General features: G+C 41.3%; 1 protein-coding gene across 1 annotated transcript in view; it reads right to left on the reverse strand.

The window, feature by feature from the left end:
• Nucleotides 1-2,610: 2,610 nt before the first annotated feature.
• LOC126249197 (agrin-like) overlaps nucleotides 2,611-21,181 on the reverse strand; it is a 117,073-nt gene continuing 98,502 nt past the window's right edge. Inside the window, exons 4-5 of the mRNA XM_049950851.1 lie at nucleotides 16,691-16,834; nucleotides 2,611-2,621 (exon numbers count right to left, since the gene is read on the reverse strand). Coding sequence (XP_049806808.1) covers nucleotides 2,611-2,621; nucleotides 16,691-16,834 — 155 coding nt within the window. The remainder of the gene's footprint in view (nucleotides 2,622-16,690; nucleotides 16,835-21,181) is intronic.

The raw sequence follows: 21,181 nt of genomic DNA on the forward strand, positions 1-21,181 counted from the left end.
TGCATAGTAGATGAACAGTTCTAAACCAACGTTTGTTTATATCAGAATGCCAATGCAACCTGTCATAAACCGGCACTTGTAACGCAGTTGTTTGTGGTCAATGAGGTTCCTGAGATGGTCTGGTCTGCACAGATCCCATACCTGTACCCCACGGAACACCAGTGGGAGAAGTCAGAACGTCCTATTCGCTCCAGACCCAAGTTTCCAACATCAGTATATCCTCTCATTTTGGCTGTTGAGGACGAGTGAGTTGCCATTCTACTCTAGGCATTCAGAAACCTCGTTTAAAGTGGCCCCAGCAGATTTCAAGCCGTCATAATAGTGAAGAGAGGACACATGCCTTTTTAATGTGAGCTAGTTGGTGTCCGGAAATATTTAGTTCAGATAGCGTGGGACCCCATTCCTAGGCCACCACCTTACTCATCACTGACGGTAATCCGGGGTGGTGCAGAAGTGCAGTTAACAGCTCAACACCATGAGATGCCATTCATCGGCTGTTAATGCTTCCCAGCCAAGGCATCACTTCAGAGGCAGCCGTTTGTGTTCTAGCGTTAAAGGCGATATACGCATCGGACAGTAATTCCGTGGACAGGCTGCTGCTAGCCTCCGACCAATGTTACGGGATGACACAAAATGCTGTCGTAGATCATCACTTGTACTGTGTTGACACATGTGAATGGGTTGCGGTGTGCTAGGTGCACAATACGGCAATCCTCCTTTGCGATGGGCAGCCGTGCCCGATCGGAAACTTGACGACGTGCATGCAAGTGCAACAACTTGCGACTGTCACATTCGAGTGCCACTCAAATCTGGATACTACACGGTTCGACCAGCTGGCCAAATGAAGAGCCACAATTGGGCCAGTTTCAAATTACATCCAGTGTTGATACCGTTCTCTTCCACTGTTACGCCGCATTTCTGTATCCTCCACAGTGATCACTCGACGTCTAACAATGTTCATACTCGTTCTATACTATAGGATCCAAGGATTTCAGACACATTTTAGTGTTACCCCATATTACGCAGTGCTAAATCCTGTAAAATTTCTTCACACCCTTTCACATTTAGTATTTTCTTAAGCGCAATAAAGGGAGCACACCCTAAGCACAAAACACTCCCATACCGTTGCATCATATCCTCAGAACACCACTGTAGGCGATATGTATGATTGCAGGCAACGTTATCCAGGGGTTAACCAAGCACAAACCCTTCCAGCGGACTGCTACAGTATATAGCGTCATTCATCACTCCAAATCCGTCGTTTCCAGTCATCCACGGGGAAATGGCGTTACTCTTTACACTACCTTTACAGCACACTTACACCTATACACCACACTTACTAGCGAAATGTGTGTTTGGCGGGAGTGGGTCGACTATTGTAACTTTTTCTTTTTAACGCTCTTCTCACAGCCGCTGTGCTATCTAGCTTGCAGGTAGCATATTGGTATTCATCAGTTATGTTTTTTGATGATTTCATGTGATTTTTTTTTACAAGCACCCTCCACAATGTTCGACATTCCCTCTCCGTCAGTATGTGATGTTTGCCTTATTTAGGTCTAGCTGTGTTCGTTGCTTCATGTTTCCACTTCACACTTGCATTAGCAACAGTTGATCCCGACAGCTATAGAATGATTAAAAAGTCTCTGACGGATTTGTTACTTAGGTAACATTCAATTACGTACTAGTCCAAACTCGAAGTTACTCGACTCTCCTGGCCAACAATTTCTACTTTACCTACATCTCCAATCACAACACAATACCCTCTGCCTCTTTGTACACAGGTCAACCTCTCGCGACATCTAACGGTCTACATAGGGGTGTCCGGATGCTTTTCGTCGGAAAATGTGTTTTTTACCACGTCTCGTAATAATGCTAACGCACTTTGGCCACAGTACTACCTTTCACAGAGAAGTGCAACTCCAGTTATTGGCATAGTCACCGATGGTATGTAGGTGCACGAAGCTACATTGACATGAGACCATGTCATCTGGGTGATTCACTTTTTTGTGCCAGGTGGTGTACACTGCCTCCAGATCATTGTCACATACCTTTTCTCACAATGAATTGACGAATAGGTACTTGAACTGAGATCTTAGGTCATCACGTGGAACTCACAGCTTTCTCATAGGGCTGTTCTTTACTTGTAACCAAACGCCTGTATTTCAAGTCATCACAGGAACATTTTTTTAAACTGGTAGTTACTTTCCCGTTCAGATAAACTGTTCGGTTAAATGCTGGGGCGCCAGGATGTAGTGGCAAAACATTCTTCCCATACATCTGATTCAGAAATTTTGAGGATATTTATATCTGCTCATCATGTTCTGATATTAGCTGCTAAGTTGCACTTTTTCTACATGGTCAGTGTTTAAATAACGTAATAAAATATTTTTAGCAAAACGTTTTACATACGCGTATTTTACGTTGTTTCGTCATTTGCATTATCTTTTTATTGGCCCCATCGTAAATTCTATTCACTCAGTTAACTGTTTTCTTGTAGTTAAAAATTTCATGTGGGAAACGTTTTTCACACTATGCATTTTTGAACCATAACCACATAATTCATCATCGATTTCTAAGTCCACTTACGTGGAAACCAAATTGTGTTTCCGCTCACGTGCTACCTGTTGGACAATGCATTAGTGCATCATATAAAACTGTACAATTTTGTTTCAGGGTCTAATTCATTGTGGTACGTATGAGAAATACACTCCTGGAAATGGAAAAAAGAACACATTGACACCGGTGTGTCAGACCCACCATACTTGCTCCGGACACTGCGAGAGGGCTGTACAAGCAATGATCACACGCACGGCACAGCGGACACACCAGGAACCGTGGTGTTGGCCGTCGAATGGCGCTAGCTGCGCAGCATTTGTGCACCGCCGCCGTCAGTGTCAGCCAGTTTGCCGTGGCATACGGAGCTCCATCGCAGTCTTTAACACTGGTAGCATGCCGCGACAGCGTGGACGTGAACCGTATGTGCAGTTGACGGACTTTGAGCGAGGGCGTATAGTGGGCATGCGGGAGGCCGGGTGGACGTACCGCCGAATTGCTCAACACGTGGGGCGTGAGGTCTCCACAGTACATCGATGTTGTCGCCAGTGGTCGGCGGAAGGTGCACGTGCCCGTCGACCTGGGACCGGACCGCAGCGACGCACGGATGCACGCCAAGACCGTAGGATCCTACGCAGTGCCGTAGGGGACCGCACCGCCACTTCCCAGCAAATTAGGGACACTGTTGCTCCTGGGGTATCGGCGAGGACCATTCGCAACCGTCTCCATGAAGCTGGGCTACGGTCCCGCACACCGTTAGGCCGTCTTCCGCTCACGCCCCAACATCGTGCAGCCCGCCTCCAGTGGTGTCGCGACAGGCGTGAATGGAGGGACGAATGGAGACGTGTCGTCTTCAGCGATGAGAGTCGCTTCTGCCTTGGTGCCAATGATGTTCGTATGCGTGTTTGGCGCCGTGCAGGTGAGCGCCACAATCAGGACTGCATACGACCGAGGCACACAGGGCCAACACCCGGCATCATGGTGTGGGGAGCGATCTCCTACACTGGCCGTACACCACTGGTGATCGTCGAGGGGACACTGAATAGTGCACGGTACATCCAAACCGTCATCGAACCCATCGTTCTACCATTCCTAGACCGGCAAGGGAACTTGCTGTTCCAACAGGACAATGCACGTCCGCATGTATCCCGTGCCACCCAACGTGCTCTAGAAGGTGTAAGTCAACTACCCTGGCCAGCAAGATCTCCGGATCTGTCCCCCATTGAGCATGTTTGGGACTGGATGAAGCGTCGTCTCACGCGGTCTGCACGTCCAGCACGAACGCTGGTCCAACTGAGGCGCCAGGTGGAAATGGCATGGCAAGCCGTTCCACAGGACTACATCCAGCATCTCTACGATCGTCTCCATGGGAGAATAGCAGCCTGCATTGCTGCGAAAGGTGGATATACACTGTACTAGTGCCCACATTGTGCATGCTCTGTTGCCTTTGTCTATGTGCCTGTGGTTCTGTCAGTACGATCATGTGATGTATCTGACCCCAGGAATGTGTCAATAAAGTTTCCCCTTCCTGGGACAATGAATTCACGGTGTTCTTATTTCAATTTCCAGGAGTGTATATCTGCCAATTTAGGGGATTTTTCTAAACGTTTTCGCAATGTTTTGCCACCTGATTGTACCCTAAACTGCAATAAACTATCAAAAACAGCTTGTTAATTTGATTTTCCTTTTAAAGGCAAGCCATGTAACACACAAACTAATACGTAAGAAACAACTGATTTCAACTTAGTGCGATTAGTTTTTACTGATTTTGGAACTTTCTCATTGATGTTTTTTCAGCCCTCTTAGTCTCGTTTGTCAGAATATTATGAAAACTCATTTATAGTCGATATAATCGTCCATGAGATATTCAGCAACTGTTTAGACAATTAAGATAATTCTCATTCATCGTTCCGTCTGAGTTCCTCAGTTTTTAATTAGATTGCATGTTTCGATCACTATGGATGAGCTTCAGATCAAAGCAGTTGCTTCAGTAACCCACCTTGTCTACTCAGAAACACAAATCAGGGTACTTTGATATGTGGTTCTGAGTAGACAAGACGAGTCGCTGACGCAACTACTTTGACCTGAAAATTATCCAGAGTGAACTAATAATGTAATATAATTAAATATGAGCTGCTGATACGGAACAATAAATGAGAATTACCCTTATTAACAAAACTGTTTGGCCTTCCAATTGAATCTTTGTGCCATTCAGAATTGATGTGCGTGTTTGGAGATAAGCGAAACTTCTTAAAACTGGTGAATGGCCGGCTTGTGAGCGCGCCCTGATATCCGTGGCCGTAAAATATACGAAACCTGCAAAGTGCACTTTATATGCTTTAGAATTAACCAACTATGGATATGACAGACACTCCAATCGAAATGTTCTCTTTATGCCATCTACATTATTCTTGAAATTTCAATATTAGTCAGGTTTTCTTAGATTCAATACAGTCTTATACCTAAGAGAACCGTAAACTTTTCTTTCTCATTACTTTCCTCCAACATGTCTTTCGACATCGGAAATACTGACCAGGAGACCACCGTCATTTTCATCAAAGCACTTGTAACCAATATAGATACTGACTAGGTCTATAATTTCTCCTTCAGTACAACTGGGATATTAAATAGAGATATTTGAGTTTGACTCCGTTTGTTGCTTCTGGAATTTCATCACACGTAGTACATTTTTGACTCTCTCATTTTCATTTACGGTTTGCACCGTAACGATCAGCTGTTGTGAAAGGGAATTAATAAGACGTTCATGCTCAAATTATTTGCACTAGTCATTATCAGATAAATTAAATGAAGGGTGTCAGACAGTTAGTCAAGGAGCGCCACCCACTGTAAGATCGCCTAGATTAGCAGAAGTTCCGGCTAATAGCGACAATTACTAATCAGTGACCATGCATTAAAAATGAACACCTCTACAGCAAATGAAAATAAATATAACACAATAACCTACTTTGAATTAATGCTTGACAGTTACTAGCTGCAATTTGAAATTTGAAGTAGTTAGCCTTTTTGCACCAATAGCCATTTGAAGTTTATGAAGTTGTATGCATATAGTGACGTGGGCACCGAGAGGCTGACTTTTTCGTTCCTTACGAAGGCAACATTTCAGAGATGGAACTCGCACTATCGATATCTTTCCTCATGCGACCGCGTTCACATGCAGTAGTTCCGCCATTCAGTCTATCACACCTTCATTTCATTTTATTACAGCTTGTTAGTGGTATGCGGAGACTGCTGACATATAATCTTTCTTTCCTTATGAGGTACGTATTGTTCACAAGCACTGTAATCCTGAATATTCTGTCCGTAGGAACGTAAATTTTATTCGAAGTTTTTCGACACCTAGACAACGTACTTTATTTAATTTGTTAACGATTGTGTCACTTTCAAGATTTTACTTAATTTTTATACATTTGTGATTACCGTCCATTTAAAAGACAAGATTTTATTGTTTTAATGTTGGCACGAACGAACAATGTATGTACCTCTTGGGAAAAGAGCACCAATATACACTGACGGGAAAAATCGTAACACCAAAAAGTAGTTAATATAAAGTAATGGAATTTTTAGAATATATTTGTCTAGGTAACATATTTAAGTGCTTAGAATTGTAGGATCACAGGTAAATGTAAGCACGAGATAAGCCACTGAAAATGTAAACTGCTGGTACATTAAAAACCGGTCTAATCGTCAGAATTTTGAATACAAGCATGCAAACGAGTATGCATTGTGTTACAATGGTGCCGGACGCTAGTTTGTGGGATAGAGTTCCAAGCCTGAGGCACTTGGTCGTTATATACATGGACGGTAAATGCTGTTTGTGGATGACGCTAGACTTGGTGCCTGATGATGTCCCATACTCGTACGTACTCAATTGGAGTTCGAGCTGACCAAGGCAACACGTTGACAATGTGTGGAGCATGCCTGGCTACAACAGCGGTTTACGGGCGAGCGTTAACCTCTTGGAAAACATCCCCCTGGAATACCGTTCATGAGTGGCAGCACAACAGGTCGAATCACCAGACAGACGCACAAGTTTGCAGTCAGAGTGCGTGGAATAACCACGTGAGTTCTCCTACGGTCATACGAAATAACACCCCAGACCATAACTCCAGGTGTAGGTCCAATGTGTCTAGCTCGCAGAGAGGGTGGTGGCAGGCTCTCAACTGGCCTTCTTCTAATCAACATCCGCCCGTCACTGGCACCGAGGCTGGACCAGCTTTCGTCAGAATACACAACAGACCTCCACCTTGTCCTCAAATGAGCTCTCGCTTGACACCGCTGAAGTTGCAGATGGCGGTGGTTTGGAGTCAGTGAAATTCACGATACGGGGCGTCTGGCGCGGAGCTGTGCTTTAAGTAATCCTTTTTAAACAGTTCGGTGTGTCATTGTGGCGCCAACTACTGCTCAGATTGCTGTCGCATTGGGGCTCGATGCGCCAGAGCCATGCACCGACATACGGAGCTCGGTCTTCTTATGACCGTACATTGTCCTACCCACCACTTCCAACAATCACGCACTGTTGTTACATTCCTGCTGAGTCTTTCGGTAGTATCGCAGAAGGAACGTCCACTTTCTCGTAACCCTATTACCCTATTAAACGACCTAGCTCATTCTCAGTGAGGTGTTGATTATGGCGTTTTTGTCACCTTTAACCCATTTGTGACTAACATCAATTACATCAATTCACCACGTCCAATATGAAAGATAACTAACAATCACGACCGTTACAAGATGTATTCAAAGCAAACCTGATCTGCATCGTCATAGCGGCGCTCTTAGCGTCACTCTTATGTGACTGGAGCGAAATTTGCATAGACATCATCTTTATGATGTTGAAACACGCTTACCAAGTTTCGTTTATGGCGCACAACTCCTTGTTGATGTTGCGGTATTTTTACGTCAGTGTATTTGTACTGAATTTTTTTTACATTATGGCCATGAAACACTATCACTGTGATGAATGAAGTTTTATAAAATAACTGCAACCAGTCGGCGTTTGTGATGGTTCAATTTTTATTTTATTATAACTGGTCTCGTATCGCTTTGTGATTCAACTTCAGATGGCACACATTTTCAGTCGTTGTTTGCAGCATTGTGGGGGCCATGAAGAGTTATTAACATGCATAGATTAATCATGGTGCAGACCATAATTTATACTTAAGTCAAAGCACTACTTTAGCACAAGCAACAACCGTTATTTTGTGTCGATATTGTACGAAACGTAAATTCTAGTTGTGAAATATTGATATTCGTGTGTTGATTCTTTAGATTGGTTTTTTGAAATTAAAGGAAAATACTAAAGTCCACTCTCTATTTGTTTCAGCAAATGCTGAAGTGTCCGGCAACAGACGTCCCCTTACTGTCCAGAATCTCAGCAGGCCGACTGTCATATACTGCAAGCTGGCTATTCAACAATTTTCGCACATTTACAACGAGTGGTATTTATTAAAGGGAAACAGTGATTTTAAATTAATTATCCTTTTTGCAATTTAATTTCCAGTCTTCCATAAAGCTTTTCATTAACCTAGTTATTTTATAAAACACTTTAATGTGTAATATGTCACATTCATGTCATTTTATTGATATTTATATGTAATTTTAGGGATTTATTTCAGGTATTTTATGTTATAAAACGCAGGCCCTGCGGTACAGATATTTTTCATATTCGTAAACGAAATAAACTGGCAGCAGGGGCAGCGGAGCCCACTGCCTCCCTCCACCTTCTCGCCCTGCTGACGCCACTGAGTTAATGTGATCCAATCTGTTAAATGTGTGCAGAAACCGGAAAATAAGTTCCTAAAATTCATTATTGATCAGAAGGAGAATTATTGATCATTGTGTACAGCTAAATACAACTTATTTTGTGATACTATTATTACTGGGTCAATTTATCTAATGAATTCGTATTATTACTTGTGACATTTATTATGACTTGTGTGTTTATAAATTTCATACCGAGTGTTGCTATTCACTGCTGCACCTTAGACACAAATCGATGACGTGAGTTTTGTAAACATGTCTGTTACAGTTTTGACGCAAAAATATCATCTTATTGTCACTACTTGATGAGCAGAAAATGTAACTAGTACTTTTATAGGTTTTTCCATTTCTTGTAAATTTCAGTAGTGGGACAGTATATTCGGCTTTTTGGATGTTCTTGACAATTCAGCAGTTTTCCCGACCTACGAAGTTGAAATCTTGTTCAGTATGGTACTTTATGAGTGTTTTCAGGTTCTTCTAAGAATAATCTCACACTTACGAATTTCTTTGCGTTCCACTGACGTGAGTTCTACTTAGGTACACAAAACTCACGTCATGTGTGTATCATCACCTGTGCGTCCTAAAAAACAATCTTTGGCCAGCGATTGGTCCTTTGTTTACAGGTCAAAGTACTTGTTACTTGATAAAGTGCGTCAACAATCCCTTTAGGTCTGTTGCAGATCCCGATCATTTTTGGCTTTTATTAGTCACCTTTACTGTTGATTTAGATGTCGTTACTTGTCGTACACGTAAGTATGACAAATTTTTTCGAACGTCTTTGGAGTTTAAAACTTTGTGACGGACTGGTAATCGAACCTGGGAAATTTTCAAAAGTCTCAAATTCAAGTCCTAGTTGGGTACACAGTTTTATTCTGCCAGGAAGTCAACACTAAGCTCATACGCCGCTAAAGAGTGAAATTTCATTCTGAAGACATTTTTGTTATTCTTTGGGCTGCAATTAATCACTAAAGTGTCAATCGTGAAGTAATATGGTAGACCATGAACTCCCCTGTAGATTATTCCTGTGTAATTTGTGTATTGTTTGTGGCATCATTATTAACAGTTTCACTTTCATGTTTGTCTCTTACTGTTCCAAGTAGAAATAAGTTGAAAAAATTTCACAAGCTACATTTCGACGTCTTAGTTTACTTGTAAGCTGAAGCACAGCTCTCGCTTAACCTCAGTGTTTGTCATTACATAATTAAATTATCAGTTGTTGCATAAAGTGCTATTTCAAATGAACTTTCTTTGTTATTAGTCCTGGCGGCTGTGTACCTTGTAATTCCAGTTGTATTCTTGACAACTTGGCTGCAGAAATGTGGCTGTGTTGCAGAAGTGGACGTAGGCGGTATTCCATAGAAGAAAAATAGTGTATTGTTGACAGAATGCTGACTGTATAAAACATAGTAATACTGACTCTCAGAACCATGTATGGTCTTCCGAGTCAGAAGGGTTCACAATCGCTTCTATCTCAGCATCGCTAGTGATTTATTTGCTATGGTGAGTATTCATGCACGTTACAACACTACAGCAACTGAGCAATGCAGAGAACACTCTGTCAATGGTATTTCATATGAAAAATAATGCAAAAGAGATCATTTGTTTATAATTCATCCATTGTTATATGAAAGTAAATACTGGATATCAGTCATGTGTAACATGCCAGTAATTAAATTATCAGTTGTTGCATAAAGTGCTATTTCAAATGAACTTTCTTTGTTATTAGTCCTGGCGGCTGTGTACCTTGTAATTCCAGTTGTATTCTTGACAACTTGGCTGCAGAAATGTGGCTGTGTTGCAGAAGTGGACGTAGGCGGTATTCCATAGAAGAAAAATAGTGTATTGTTGACAGAATGCTGACTGTATAAAACATAGTAATACTGACTCTCAGAACCATGTATGGTCTTCCGAGTCAGAAGGGTTCACAATCGCTTCTATCTCAGCATCGCTAGTGATTTATTTGCTATGGTGAGTATTCATGCACGTTACAACACTACAGCAACTGAGCAATGCAGAGAACACTCTGTCAATGGTATTTCATATGAAAAATAATGCAAAAGAGATCATTTGTTTATAATTCATCCATTGTTATATGAAAGTAAATACTGGATATCAGTCATGTGTAACATGCCAGTAGAACCCAGGAAAGATTCTAATATTAGTTGCGTCGTGTAGAACTTTGTATATAATGGTAAGGAGAGGTGGGCTGTAGAGTGGAGCAGCAACTATTGTCGTAGAAAGCAGGACAGTAGCAGAAATGATTAGCGAACAAGTTAACGCAAAAAACAGAGGATTTACTTAATCTTTATTTCTCCAAGCAGACGAAGACTGAATTCAAATAGTGGAGCAAGAAACAGAGTTCAGCTTATCGATGTCAACAAAGAAAAGTCTCACTGTACTAAGAACGAACTGTGTTGTTGGAACCATAACTAAATGGCGTTTATGTAGTGTCACGTTAAGATGCGGCTCCGAGCGCAAGTGGGCTGTGTGTCTGCCGCTGGCCATCCTACACTGCTGTAGCTGACGGCGCTTGTAGTCCAGAGCTTCTGGCAGAGGTGTACACATTCCTCTTATAAAGTGCCCATGCTTGCCTCCTAGCTAGGCAGGGAAGCTGCCGCACGTTATCAGCCGAATGGGCAGGCGCTTTACTTCCATCGGAGCAAGCTATGCCACACCGAAGTAGGCTGAAGGAATCTTGCTTGCCTTCCTGTGTCCCCGCTGTGCTACGTTACGCTACGTAACATTTTGTACTGTACGCTTTCATAGCTGTGTTATCAGCAGCATTCGGAAGTTGATGAACATACTTGTTTTACCTGAGTATCACAAAACGAAACTCAATGAAACACATATTTGTTTTGGGTCATAGTAAACCAGAAGAGCCAGCCGGGGTTGCCGAGCGGTTATAGGTTCTACATGTTCGAATCCTGCGTCGGGCATGGATGTGCGTGATGTCCGTAGGTTAGTTAGGTTTAAGTAGTTCTAAGTTGTAGTTGACTCATTACTTCCGAAGTCCCATAGTGCTCAGAGCCATTTGAACCATTTGGAAACCAGAAGATGGTGGATTTAATTTGTCCTTTTTCTGCTTTTTGGCTCTTTTCGGGGTCATTTACTTAATCCAATATGAACGGTTTTGTCTGCAATTTCACTCTCTTTCGATTATTACTGGCTATTTTAAATCAGATCATGTCTAATATTAGTTTTATGTAGTAAGTAGATCCATCTCTTTGCACCTAATAACCTAAAGATATCTGTTATACTACAACGCCAAGTAAAGAAAAGTTTTTGACGTCTAATTTCTGTAACCTTACTGTGTTCCGGCCAATTATGAGGCCAGCTACATAAATTTTAATTAATTTTCCTAGGATGTGTTTTGTGGGTTCGATGAATTCTTTGTAAGTAGCCAAAACAGTTCACTCTAAATTCCAAAATTCATCGTGGCGTACACGAATGTCGTTTTTTATATAATGTTAATATAAAACGCATATATCCGAAAACAGAAGCTTTCCTTTCATACTAAGCTTTGTTCGCACTACGTTGTACACCACCAGCATATTGTTTTTAGTATCCACTGAGGCATATTTTTTCCTTTTCCAATCAATGTTTGATATAAATTTAGAAAGCGTATGTGTTGCTAAATAGCGTCAAGTGCTTAGTACATAGTTCCACGCACTTGTCAGCCACTACGTCTCTGTCCTCCTCCCAGCAAGAAGCTTCTGGTCAACATGTCGCACCATACTCGAGGTTCAACCACTGTGGTTTAGTACGCATGTACTCCTGTGTCATCGTTGCCTCAGATGGACTGCTCTACTGGTTGTGACAGAGATAGGGGCAGAGACAGGCAAGCTCGAAGAAGAACTTGCACACCTCTGGCCGCTGGAGGCCTGGCTCAGCAAGCGTGCTCCATTACGTCTTCCGGATCCCACACGACCGCAATCGGCTGTGGACGGCAACTTGCAATTCCGTTACCATCCCAAAGACGCCGGTAGGGGGGTACCGATATGTGATATATAACATCAGTATCTTTTTACACAATTTACACTGTGAAAATCCTACCGATTTGTTTCAAGCTACCTCATAAACATACGACAACTTTTCTCCTGCTGGACTTTCGCTCTGTTTCTTGACTGGTATATATTTCCGAATTCTTAATTTCTCCTCAGTCTTCTCCGAGTATGGTTTGTTCATTTTGCTGCTCCTTACCTCAAGAAATATATACGTGGATAGTCACGTTGGATTGATAGCGCAGCCTGTTGTCAGGTGCGACAGGCTGAACGGGTATCCTGGAGCTTGCCAAGCTTGCGGAAACCTAATTTCGCCTGCTTCAACCACTGTGGTTTAGTACGCTTGTACTCCTGTGTCATCGTTGCCTCAGATGGACTGCTCTACTGGTTGTGACAGAGATAGGGGCGGAGATAGGCAGGCTCGAAGAAGAATTTGCACACCTCTGGTCGCTGGAGGCCTGGCTCAGCAAGCGTGCTCCATTACGTCTTCCGGATCCCACACGACCGCAATCGGCTGTGGACGGAAACTTGCAATTCCGTTACCATCCCAAAGACGCCGGTAGGGGGGTACCGATATGTGATATATAACATTTGGGACAAAACTACTGTAACGTTGAGAAACATTTTTGATTCTCAAACAACTCTTGCAGTGAAAGACAAAGACAGTGACTTTCACAAACATGTATCATTTTATAACAAAGGCAATAATAAAACAGTAATGCTTTTCTGGAGATCGCAAAAGAACAGCAGTGTTCAGATTGATATGCAGACTGGGATTTGGGGTGAGTCTCTGGAAGTCAATGTGACCTCCCAGCAGGTGTTATAGGTACCGTTTGCAAGAGCATTCTTCAGAACTCTGCTGCAAAATTACTAACTGACAGTCCCCGACAAACAAAACCATGTATAAGGACTATTAACTACAAAAAGTACGTAACAACACTGCGGGTGTATTTGAGGCCCTTAAACGAAAGCAATCGCCAGAGGCTGAACACTACTATGCCATTGTTTCACGAGCCGAAGGATTAGCCTGGAGCAGAATCATTCCCTCCGTGAGCAGCCCGGGCAGTTTGCTCTTGATGGACTTGCTTAGGCTACAGAGTCAAGGTGGCATATGCAGATTTAAACCGGTTTGGTTGTTACGTCTCTTCGTACCTTTTCGTTTAAACACTCCTTACAATTTACCAATGACGCAACCTCGTAAAATTTCGATCGTATTATTAGAAGTGCAATGAATGAAATTTGTCAGAACATATAGATAAGTACAGGGCGACCACTTCCATAGTCCGCATATTTCGCTGGCCTCAATCCTTCTCTTGTTATCTATGTGCGCAGAGAAACAACTTATTTATGCTGTGTAGTAAATTTACTACGAAGAGACACTTCAGCAATGTGTCGTGGTTGCCTGCGAAACGCTTTGGGCGTGTCTGAAGGAGTGTGACTCTGCATGATTCTATGGGTTGATGCGTGTGTGGAAATAAGCGAAGAACGTTTTCAATACTTGTTAGATTTTAGGGCTAGAAGACAGTTACTAAAATGTTAGTTGTACTGGATAAGATGATTTCGCCCAGTCCATTTCTGAAAACACAGCCGTAAGAGATATTGCACGCAATGTGGCGCAGTGGCTAGTGTCTTTGGCTGACGTGCTGCGGGTCGCTAGATCAAACTGCACTACCGGAAATTATTTATTATTTAGTATTTATAACTTGTGGAAGGTTATTGAAATTTCTTGTGTTTGTAATGCATACATGCCATCGAATATTCGATATTTGTAAAAATAGCATCACTTTCTCTCCAGAAGCTGAATTTATTTTCTATTTGTACGCAGATGTTCGCAATAAAGGGACTTTCAGTGCCTAGTGTTGCAATTCATTAACTACCAGACTATTGGACTTGCACTTTATTGTGGTTACGAAGTCCATCCACGTGTACTCCTTACCAGATAAGCGGAAAAAATGGTTAACAGAAGGATTTAGGCAAAAGGTTGGAGTAAAAGAAATACGAATTAATCTCAACAGCAAACATAAACATAAACATAGCCAAAGCCTTGCAGACAAACAAAAATTACGTGAAGCGAAATGTAGTGTGAGGAGGGCTATGCGAGAGGCGTTCAATGAATTCGAAAGTAAAGTTCTATGTACTGACTTGGCAGAAAATCGTAAGAAATTTTGGTCTTATGTCAAAGCGGTAGGTAAATCAGAACAAAATGTCCAGACACTCTGTGACCAGAATGGTACTGAAACAGAGGATGACAGACTTAAGGCCGAAATACTAAATGTCTTTTTCCAAAGCTGTTTCACAGAGGAAGACTGCACGGTAGTTCCTTCTCTAGATTGTCGCACAGATGACAAAATGGTAGATATCGAAATAGACGACAGAGGGATACAGAAACAATTAAAATCGCTCAAAAGAGGAAAGGCCTGTGGACCTGATGGGATACCAGTTAGATTTTACACAGAGTACGCGAAGGAGCTTGCCCCCCTTCTTGCAGCGGTGCACCGTAGGTCTCTAGAAGAGCGTAGCGTTCCAAAGGATTGGAAAAGGGCACAAGTCATCCCCGTTTTCAAGAAGGGACGTCGAACAGATGTGCAGAACTATAGACCTATATGTCTAACGTCTATCAGTGGTAGAATTTTGGAACAAGTATTATGTATGTTCAAGTATAATGACTTTTCTGGAGACTAGAAATTTCCTCTCAAGGAATCAGCATGTGTTTCGAAAAAGACGATCGTATGAAACCCAGCTCGCGCTATTCGACCACGAGACTCAGAGGGCCATAGAAACTGGTTCCCAGGTAGATGCCGTGTTTCTTGACTTCCGCAAGGCGTTCGATACAGATCCCCATAGTCGTTTAATGAACAAAGTAAGAGCATATGGATTATCAGACCAATTGTGTGATTGGATTGAGGAGTTCCTAGATAACAGAACGCACCATGTCATTCTGAATGGAGAGAAGTCTTCCGTAGTAAGAGTGATTTCAGGTGTGCCGCAGGGGAGTGTCGTAGGACCGTTGCTATTCATAATATACATAAATGACCTTGTGGATGACATCGGAAGTTCACTGAGGCTTTTTGCGTATGATGCTGTGGTATGTCGAGAAGTTGTAACAATGAAAAATTGTACTGAAATGCAGGAGGATCTGCAGCGAATTAATGCATGGTGCAGGGAATGGCAATTGAATCTCAATGTAGACAAGTGTAATGTGCTGCGAATACATAGAAAGAAAGATCCCTTACCATTTAGCTACAATATAGCGGTTCAGCAACTGGAAGCAGTTAATTCCATAAATTATCTGGGTGTACGCATTAGGAGTGATTTAAAATGGAATAATCATATAAAGTTGATCGTCGGTAAAGCAGATGCCAGACCGAGATTCATTGGAAGAATCCTAAGGAAATGCAATCCGAAAACAAAAGAAGTACGTTACAGTACGCTTGTTCGCCCACTGCTTGAATACTGCTCAGCAGTGTGGGATCCGTAGCAGATAGGGTTGATAGAAGAAATAGAGAAGATCCAGCGGAGAGCAGCGCGCTTCGTTACAGGATCATTTAGTAATCGCGAAAGCGTTTCGGAGATAATAGATAAACTCCAGTGGAAGACTCTGCAGAAGATACGCTCAGTAGCTCGGTACGGGCTTTTGTTGAAGTTTCGGGAACATTCCTTCACCGAGGAGTCAAGCAGTATATTGCTCCCTCCTACGTATAGCTCGCGAAGAGACCATGAGGATAAAATCAGAGAGATTAGAGCCCACACAGAAGCATACCGACAATCCTTCTTTCCACCAACAATACGAGACTGGAATAGAAGGGAGAACCGATAGAGGTACTCAAGGTACCCTCCGCCACACACCGTCACGTGGCTTGCCGAGTATGGATGTAGATGTAGATGTAGATGTAGAACATAATTATATATCAAGAAAACTGATTCTCAAAATATGATGAGGTTGTTTCCAAAGGGGAATGTTATAATACGCCATGTCCTCACACATGTATCTCATGGAGACCACGAGGATACTAAGATTTCTAATATGTAGGGAAATGTACAAAAATTCTAGCTTCACGTGTAATATCTGTAAACTAATTGAAAGGATGTTCTCCAGGTATCTGTGAAATTTGAAATTTAAAATGAGAAGTAGAAGTTCAACATGCTGATATTTCAGTTAACATATAATGAATGACTTTTGTGATGCGTTAGACATGGAGAGCTGCATCAAACCAGTCTCAGGACTGAAGACCACAACAACAAGATGGCACAGAGTGACCAGTGGGCTTAAGGAGGTATGAAAGAGTCAGACTGACGCTCAAAACGGGCAGTCAGACAGGGATCTTATAGCCTGGTGAACTGTGAGACAACATACTTACCGATTCGTTTGCAGCCACACTTGTCGCTGTCATCTTCTGTCCCTGGTGGTGGACATCCATTGTCTGCAGGCGTCTCACCGTCCGGACAGCATCCCAATGGCGATGTTTGGCAGGCGGGACCATTAACCATCTGCTGATCCTCCTCTGCAGACAGTACAAGCAATCTGTCAATTACCCTGAATCTCGAGTAATTTGAGTGAGTTTCAGTGATGTGAAGAACGGCATATAAATATAGATAAAGACATAAGGCCTATATCAAGATTTTTCTATGATATCTGATTCTTAACCTCTAATGGAACCAGTCACAGGAAGGGCACCACAGGGTTCGATTGGAAGACCACACCTACCATTATTACATTCAAATGATTCCCATCTTCTATGGTTTCTTGTTCGTCAATGGACATGTCATAACCAAATCCAAAACATATGCAGTAACAGATGGAACGATAAGTCAAATTTCTATTGAAATAACTCTTTCTTTTTTTATTCTAGGAGTCCCATTTAGCTTGAGAACCCAAAATAACATTTTGTCTAGAAGAAAAATTCGAAATGTTTCAAGCAATTGCTGTATACCAATAAAGCAATATAAACAGCAATATATCTCTTTTAAATAACACCCTAATTTTTTATTTAGTAATCTTCCACCTCCCTTCAATACCTGTTCAAAAACTTATTTGAGTATACAGTTCACGTCAACATGACGCAATTAAAAACTTAAAATAAAACCGACTTTGTCTCCCCCGTTGTAGCACATAGTGTCGGTACTGGGGTTAACGTAGCTAGTCAACTTACTGGATATGACAGTAAATAAATGTAAACACAAGGAAAATGCACAACAGTCATTCAGTCGCTTGTACGTCTGCTAAATTTCATTCTCCATATATGAGTATCATTTCTGCGTTGGTGTACACTGTACTCACACAAACCTCCATCTAAAGACTGTTGACTGAATGACCTGCGTGCATTTTCCTTGTGTATTCATTTATTTACTGACAATTGCTCTAGCAAGTGAACCAGTCACTTCAGCTTACACTATGCCGGATGCCTGTATTGTATGCTGGTACAGGAGAGTAAAACGCATAATACTGAATGCATAGCCCCTGACACGTAACGCCTAACGCGTAACCGAACGCAAGACATTCTTTGTAACCACTCCACCCTATGACCACCTTCCGTAGCTATATATGTTACTCACAAGCTGTAACACCCATTAAAGTGATATTCTCCGTAAGCCAACCGCTGTATGAACATCTTCCCTTGATATAAATGACGAAGAGTGGCCGCAAAATGTATTAAAATTACCTAAAAAATAAGGACACCTTGATTTTTTCTGTAGGCACATACACTTGACATTCGTATTTGCTGATCACATGATTAACGTGGTAGTAGATACTATGTAGTACGTAAGGCTTGAGATATAGATGCAGGATTCCATCTGCAACATACTCCATATGTCTTTACCATGAGTACGGACGTGGGGATGCAGAGACACCCATATACATTAATATCTTCATGTATAGTGATTTCTGCATTCTTAGGTTTATTGTCATGGAGACAATGACTTTCATACAGGTAAGAAAAGGAGGTCGCTATGCTTTCGGCTACCTCGTTTCCATTAACTTTCCAGATTGCTGTAACTTCTCGTTGCTTTGCAAGATAAGCTGAACAAAATAACACGTGGAAGCCTGTCGACATGTGTCAAGGTCATTGGGAGAGATTCCTACAGCCTGCCAAATGCATGCAAGTTCAGTTCCCCACCTTCCGAGTAAATTTTTTATAATAATTTTATTACGTGTGCGTCATCATTTGCTTTCCAGCATAAAGTGCCGCTAGCAGCAGCAACCAGCTGGGAAGAAGAAAGCCATCGTTATGTATTACGGCAATCCATCTCTTATTATTATTATTATTCAAAAAATAAAAAGCAATCACCTTAAGTCGAAGTGGTGATTTTATTTCAATGTAGGATACATTTCGAGCTCTGTGGACTGATCTTCAAGTGATTTGACAGTCTACATCGATTATTTACACAGATTTAGGTTAATTGTGGTCCTAGTAAGACTACAATAGTGTACTGCAAAGCGGCCACATTGTAAATATAAGCATAAAAAACTAATATATATCGAAAAATAAATCAGTGTTTCCAGTGGTGGATTCATGGTTTCTGAAGCACAGTATGAGTAAACACACTTATGTACATACATACACTTTTCGTTCTACAGCAACACAAGTCAAAACAAATCAAACAATTTCAAAAGTAAGGATGCTGCATTTCTACAAATACACATATATTATTATTTAAAAGGAGATGTACAGCCATTGTATTATTAGTTATACAGGATATTATCCACAAAAGTAATACTTGTGAATGTGTCAAACGTGGATTATGTCATCAAATGGTTGCTTATTAAATATTTGTATCTTCAAGAAAAAAATTTAATTTTTAGAGTTACTGAAAAAACTGTGGCTGCTAAACTCTGTTTATTCATTCAACATGCTTTCAGAAGATTTCACTTAGTGTAAGATTATTTCTAATTGTTCTAGTACGGCAAGTTTCATACCATGGTTTTCTGTATGGAGTGCAGTTAGGCTGTTGTTGAGGTCACTTAGCCTGTGTCAGTTAAGTTACTTGTGGTTGGCTATTGTGGATTTGTCAAAGTGGTTGAGTCTAAAAGTATGAATGTGTTCTTGCATCGTGTGTGGAAAATTCTTCCTGTTTTGCCTATGTAAAATGCAGGGCAGCTGTTACATTGTAATTTATATATTCCATTATTTTCTCTTACTGATGTTTTTGTGTTTACTATGTGTGGTAAGCGGTGTCCACATTTATGGTTTGTGGAGAGTGATATTTTAATAATAGCGTTTATAAATAAGTAAGAAACTTTTTGTGGCGCTGTGCCTAAATAGGGAATGCTTTTGAAGAAATGTGTTGTGTCAGTTGTTATCCTTTTAGTGCTTCTGTTAAAGTATTTTGTTGGATAGTTTGTCGACTCATTTTTGGAAATACACATTATTACTGTAATTGCTTTGATCATACCAATTTCTTGTGTTAATGCTTTAGATCTGAAAGGTAATGTGTGTGCCCTGTTCAACATGGACCTAAATACAGCATGTGTGTTTGGATGCTGCGATGATTTATGTATTGTAATACCTGTGTAGGTTGGTTTCTTGTAAAAGTAAAAATCATGTCCATGTTGTTAATTAACAATTGTCAGATGTAAGAAACTTATGGATCGGTTTGTTTCCCATTCAGCTGTGAACATGACTATATTGTGGAGTGAACTGGATAATTGAAGAATCTCAGCATACCATTGTAATCTTACCAGGAACAAAATTAACCTACATCTGGATAGATAATAAATGTAGGTTCTCAAAGCACTTGAAGATGAGCCCCCATGGCTCGAAATGCATCATGTATTAAAATAAAATCATGATTGTGAATAAAGGCAGTTGTTCCGTATTTTACAAAAGTTATACAGTCACGGATGAAACACTGACAGAAGCAGATAAAAATGAATTGTTGTTACTATTGTAATTATTTATGTATATAGTTATACTTAGTGCCTTGTTATTATTATTGTTAGGGGCTAGGACACACAGGATGTCTTCTTGACCTGATATCATCTGATTATACCACAGCGCAGCCACGGCGGTCGTGTCCCACAAGAATACTGTTTTTCACCAATACATACAACCGTAACCGCCAGTGGCTTTCAGCGCATTAATGTGGCCCTAGTACTTGATACAAACTTTTAAGTCGTTATAAACATATATTTTGCTCACCGTGTCGGTGCTACAGTGCGGTATTTATGGGTTGAGTAGGACTATTTACGCAGCTTCAATTAACTTCTGGGGATGTGCACATTTGCACACAACATTTTTGAGTGTTTTGAGTAAGTATGATTTATACTGTGAGCTAGAATACGCGGTAGGTAGACTAACAAGCTGATGTCCTTATGAAAGGATTGTGTACTATGACTGTGGAGTACCTACACAACAACAGTGTAAGTATAGACTAAGTGGAGCAATGCACCAGTACCAGTATTCCCCATGTACCAAAGTGTGTAAAAGTATCGATGTCATCAAGTTCGGAGAGGTGGAGCTTATGCACAATAGTCCATTGTACTTTTTCACATCATAGGATTCGATGTAATGCAGGCTGAATTCGAGGTTTATGGAAGATGGCTGTGAGCAAAACCCTGTGCTACAAAGCAATGATCGTAAATAAACCATTGTTGTTATTTCCTCACACCCAACTTTGTCATATAGCAATAGGCCTGTGTACCAGCAGTTAACAAATTAACTTGTGAATGATTAGCAGCAATTAGCAGCAAGGCACACACACACACACACACACACACACACACACACACACACACAGATACACTGTTACTATTCGTATCTGTTGGAGTCTGCATTATAATTTATACCACTACATGCACGGAGTTGGTAGAAAGTACACTGAGAATATTGTAAAAAACAAATGTAGTTGTC

This window comes from Schistocerca nitens, chromosome 3, assembly GCF_023898315.1.
Source record: "Schistocerca nitens isolate TAMUIC-IGC-003100 chromosome 3, iqSchNite1.1, whole genome shotgun sequence".
Lineage (NCBI taxonomy): Eukaryota > Metazoa > Arthropoda > Insecta > Orthoptera > Acrididae > Schistocerca > Schistocerca nitens.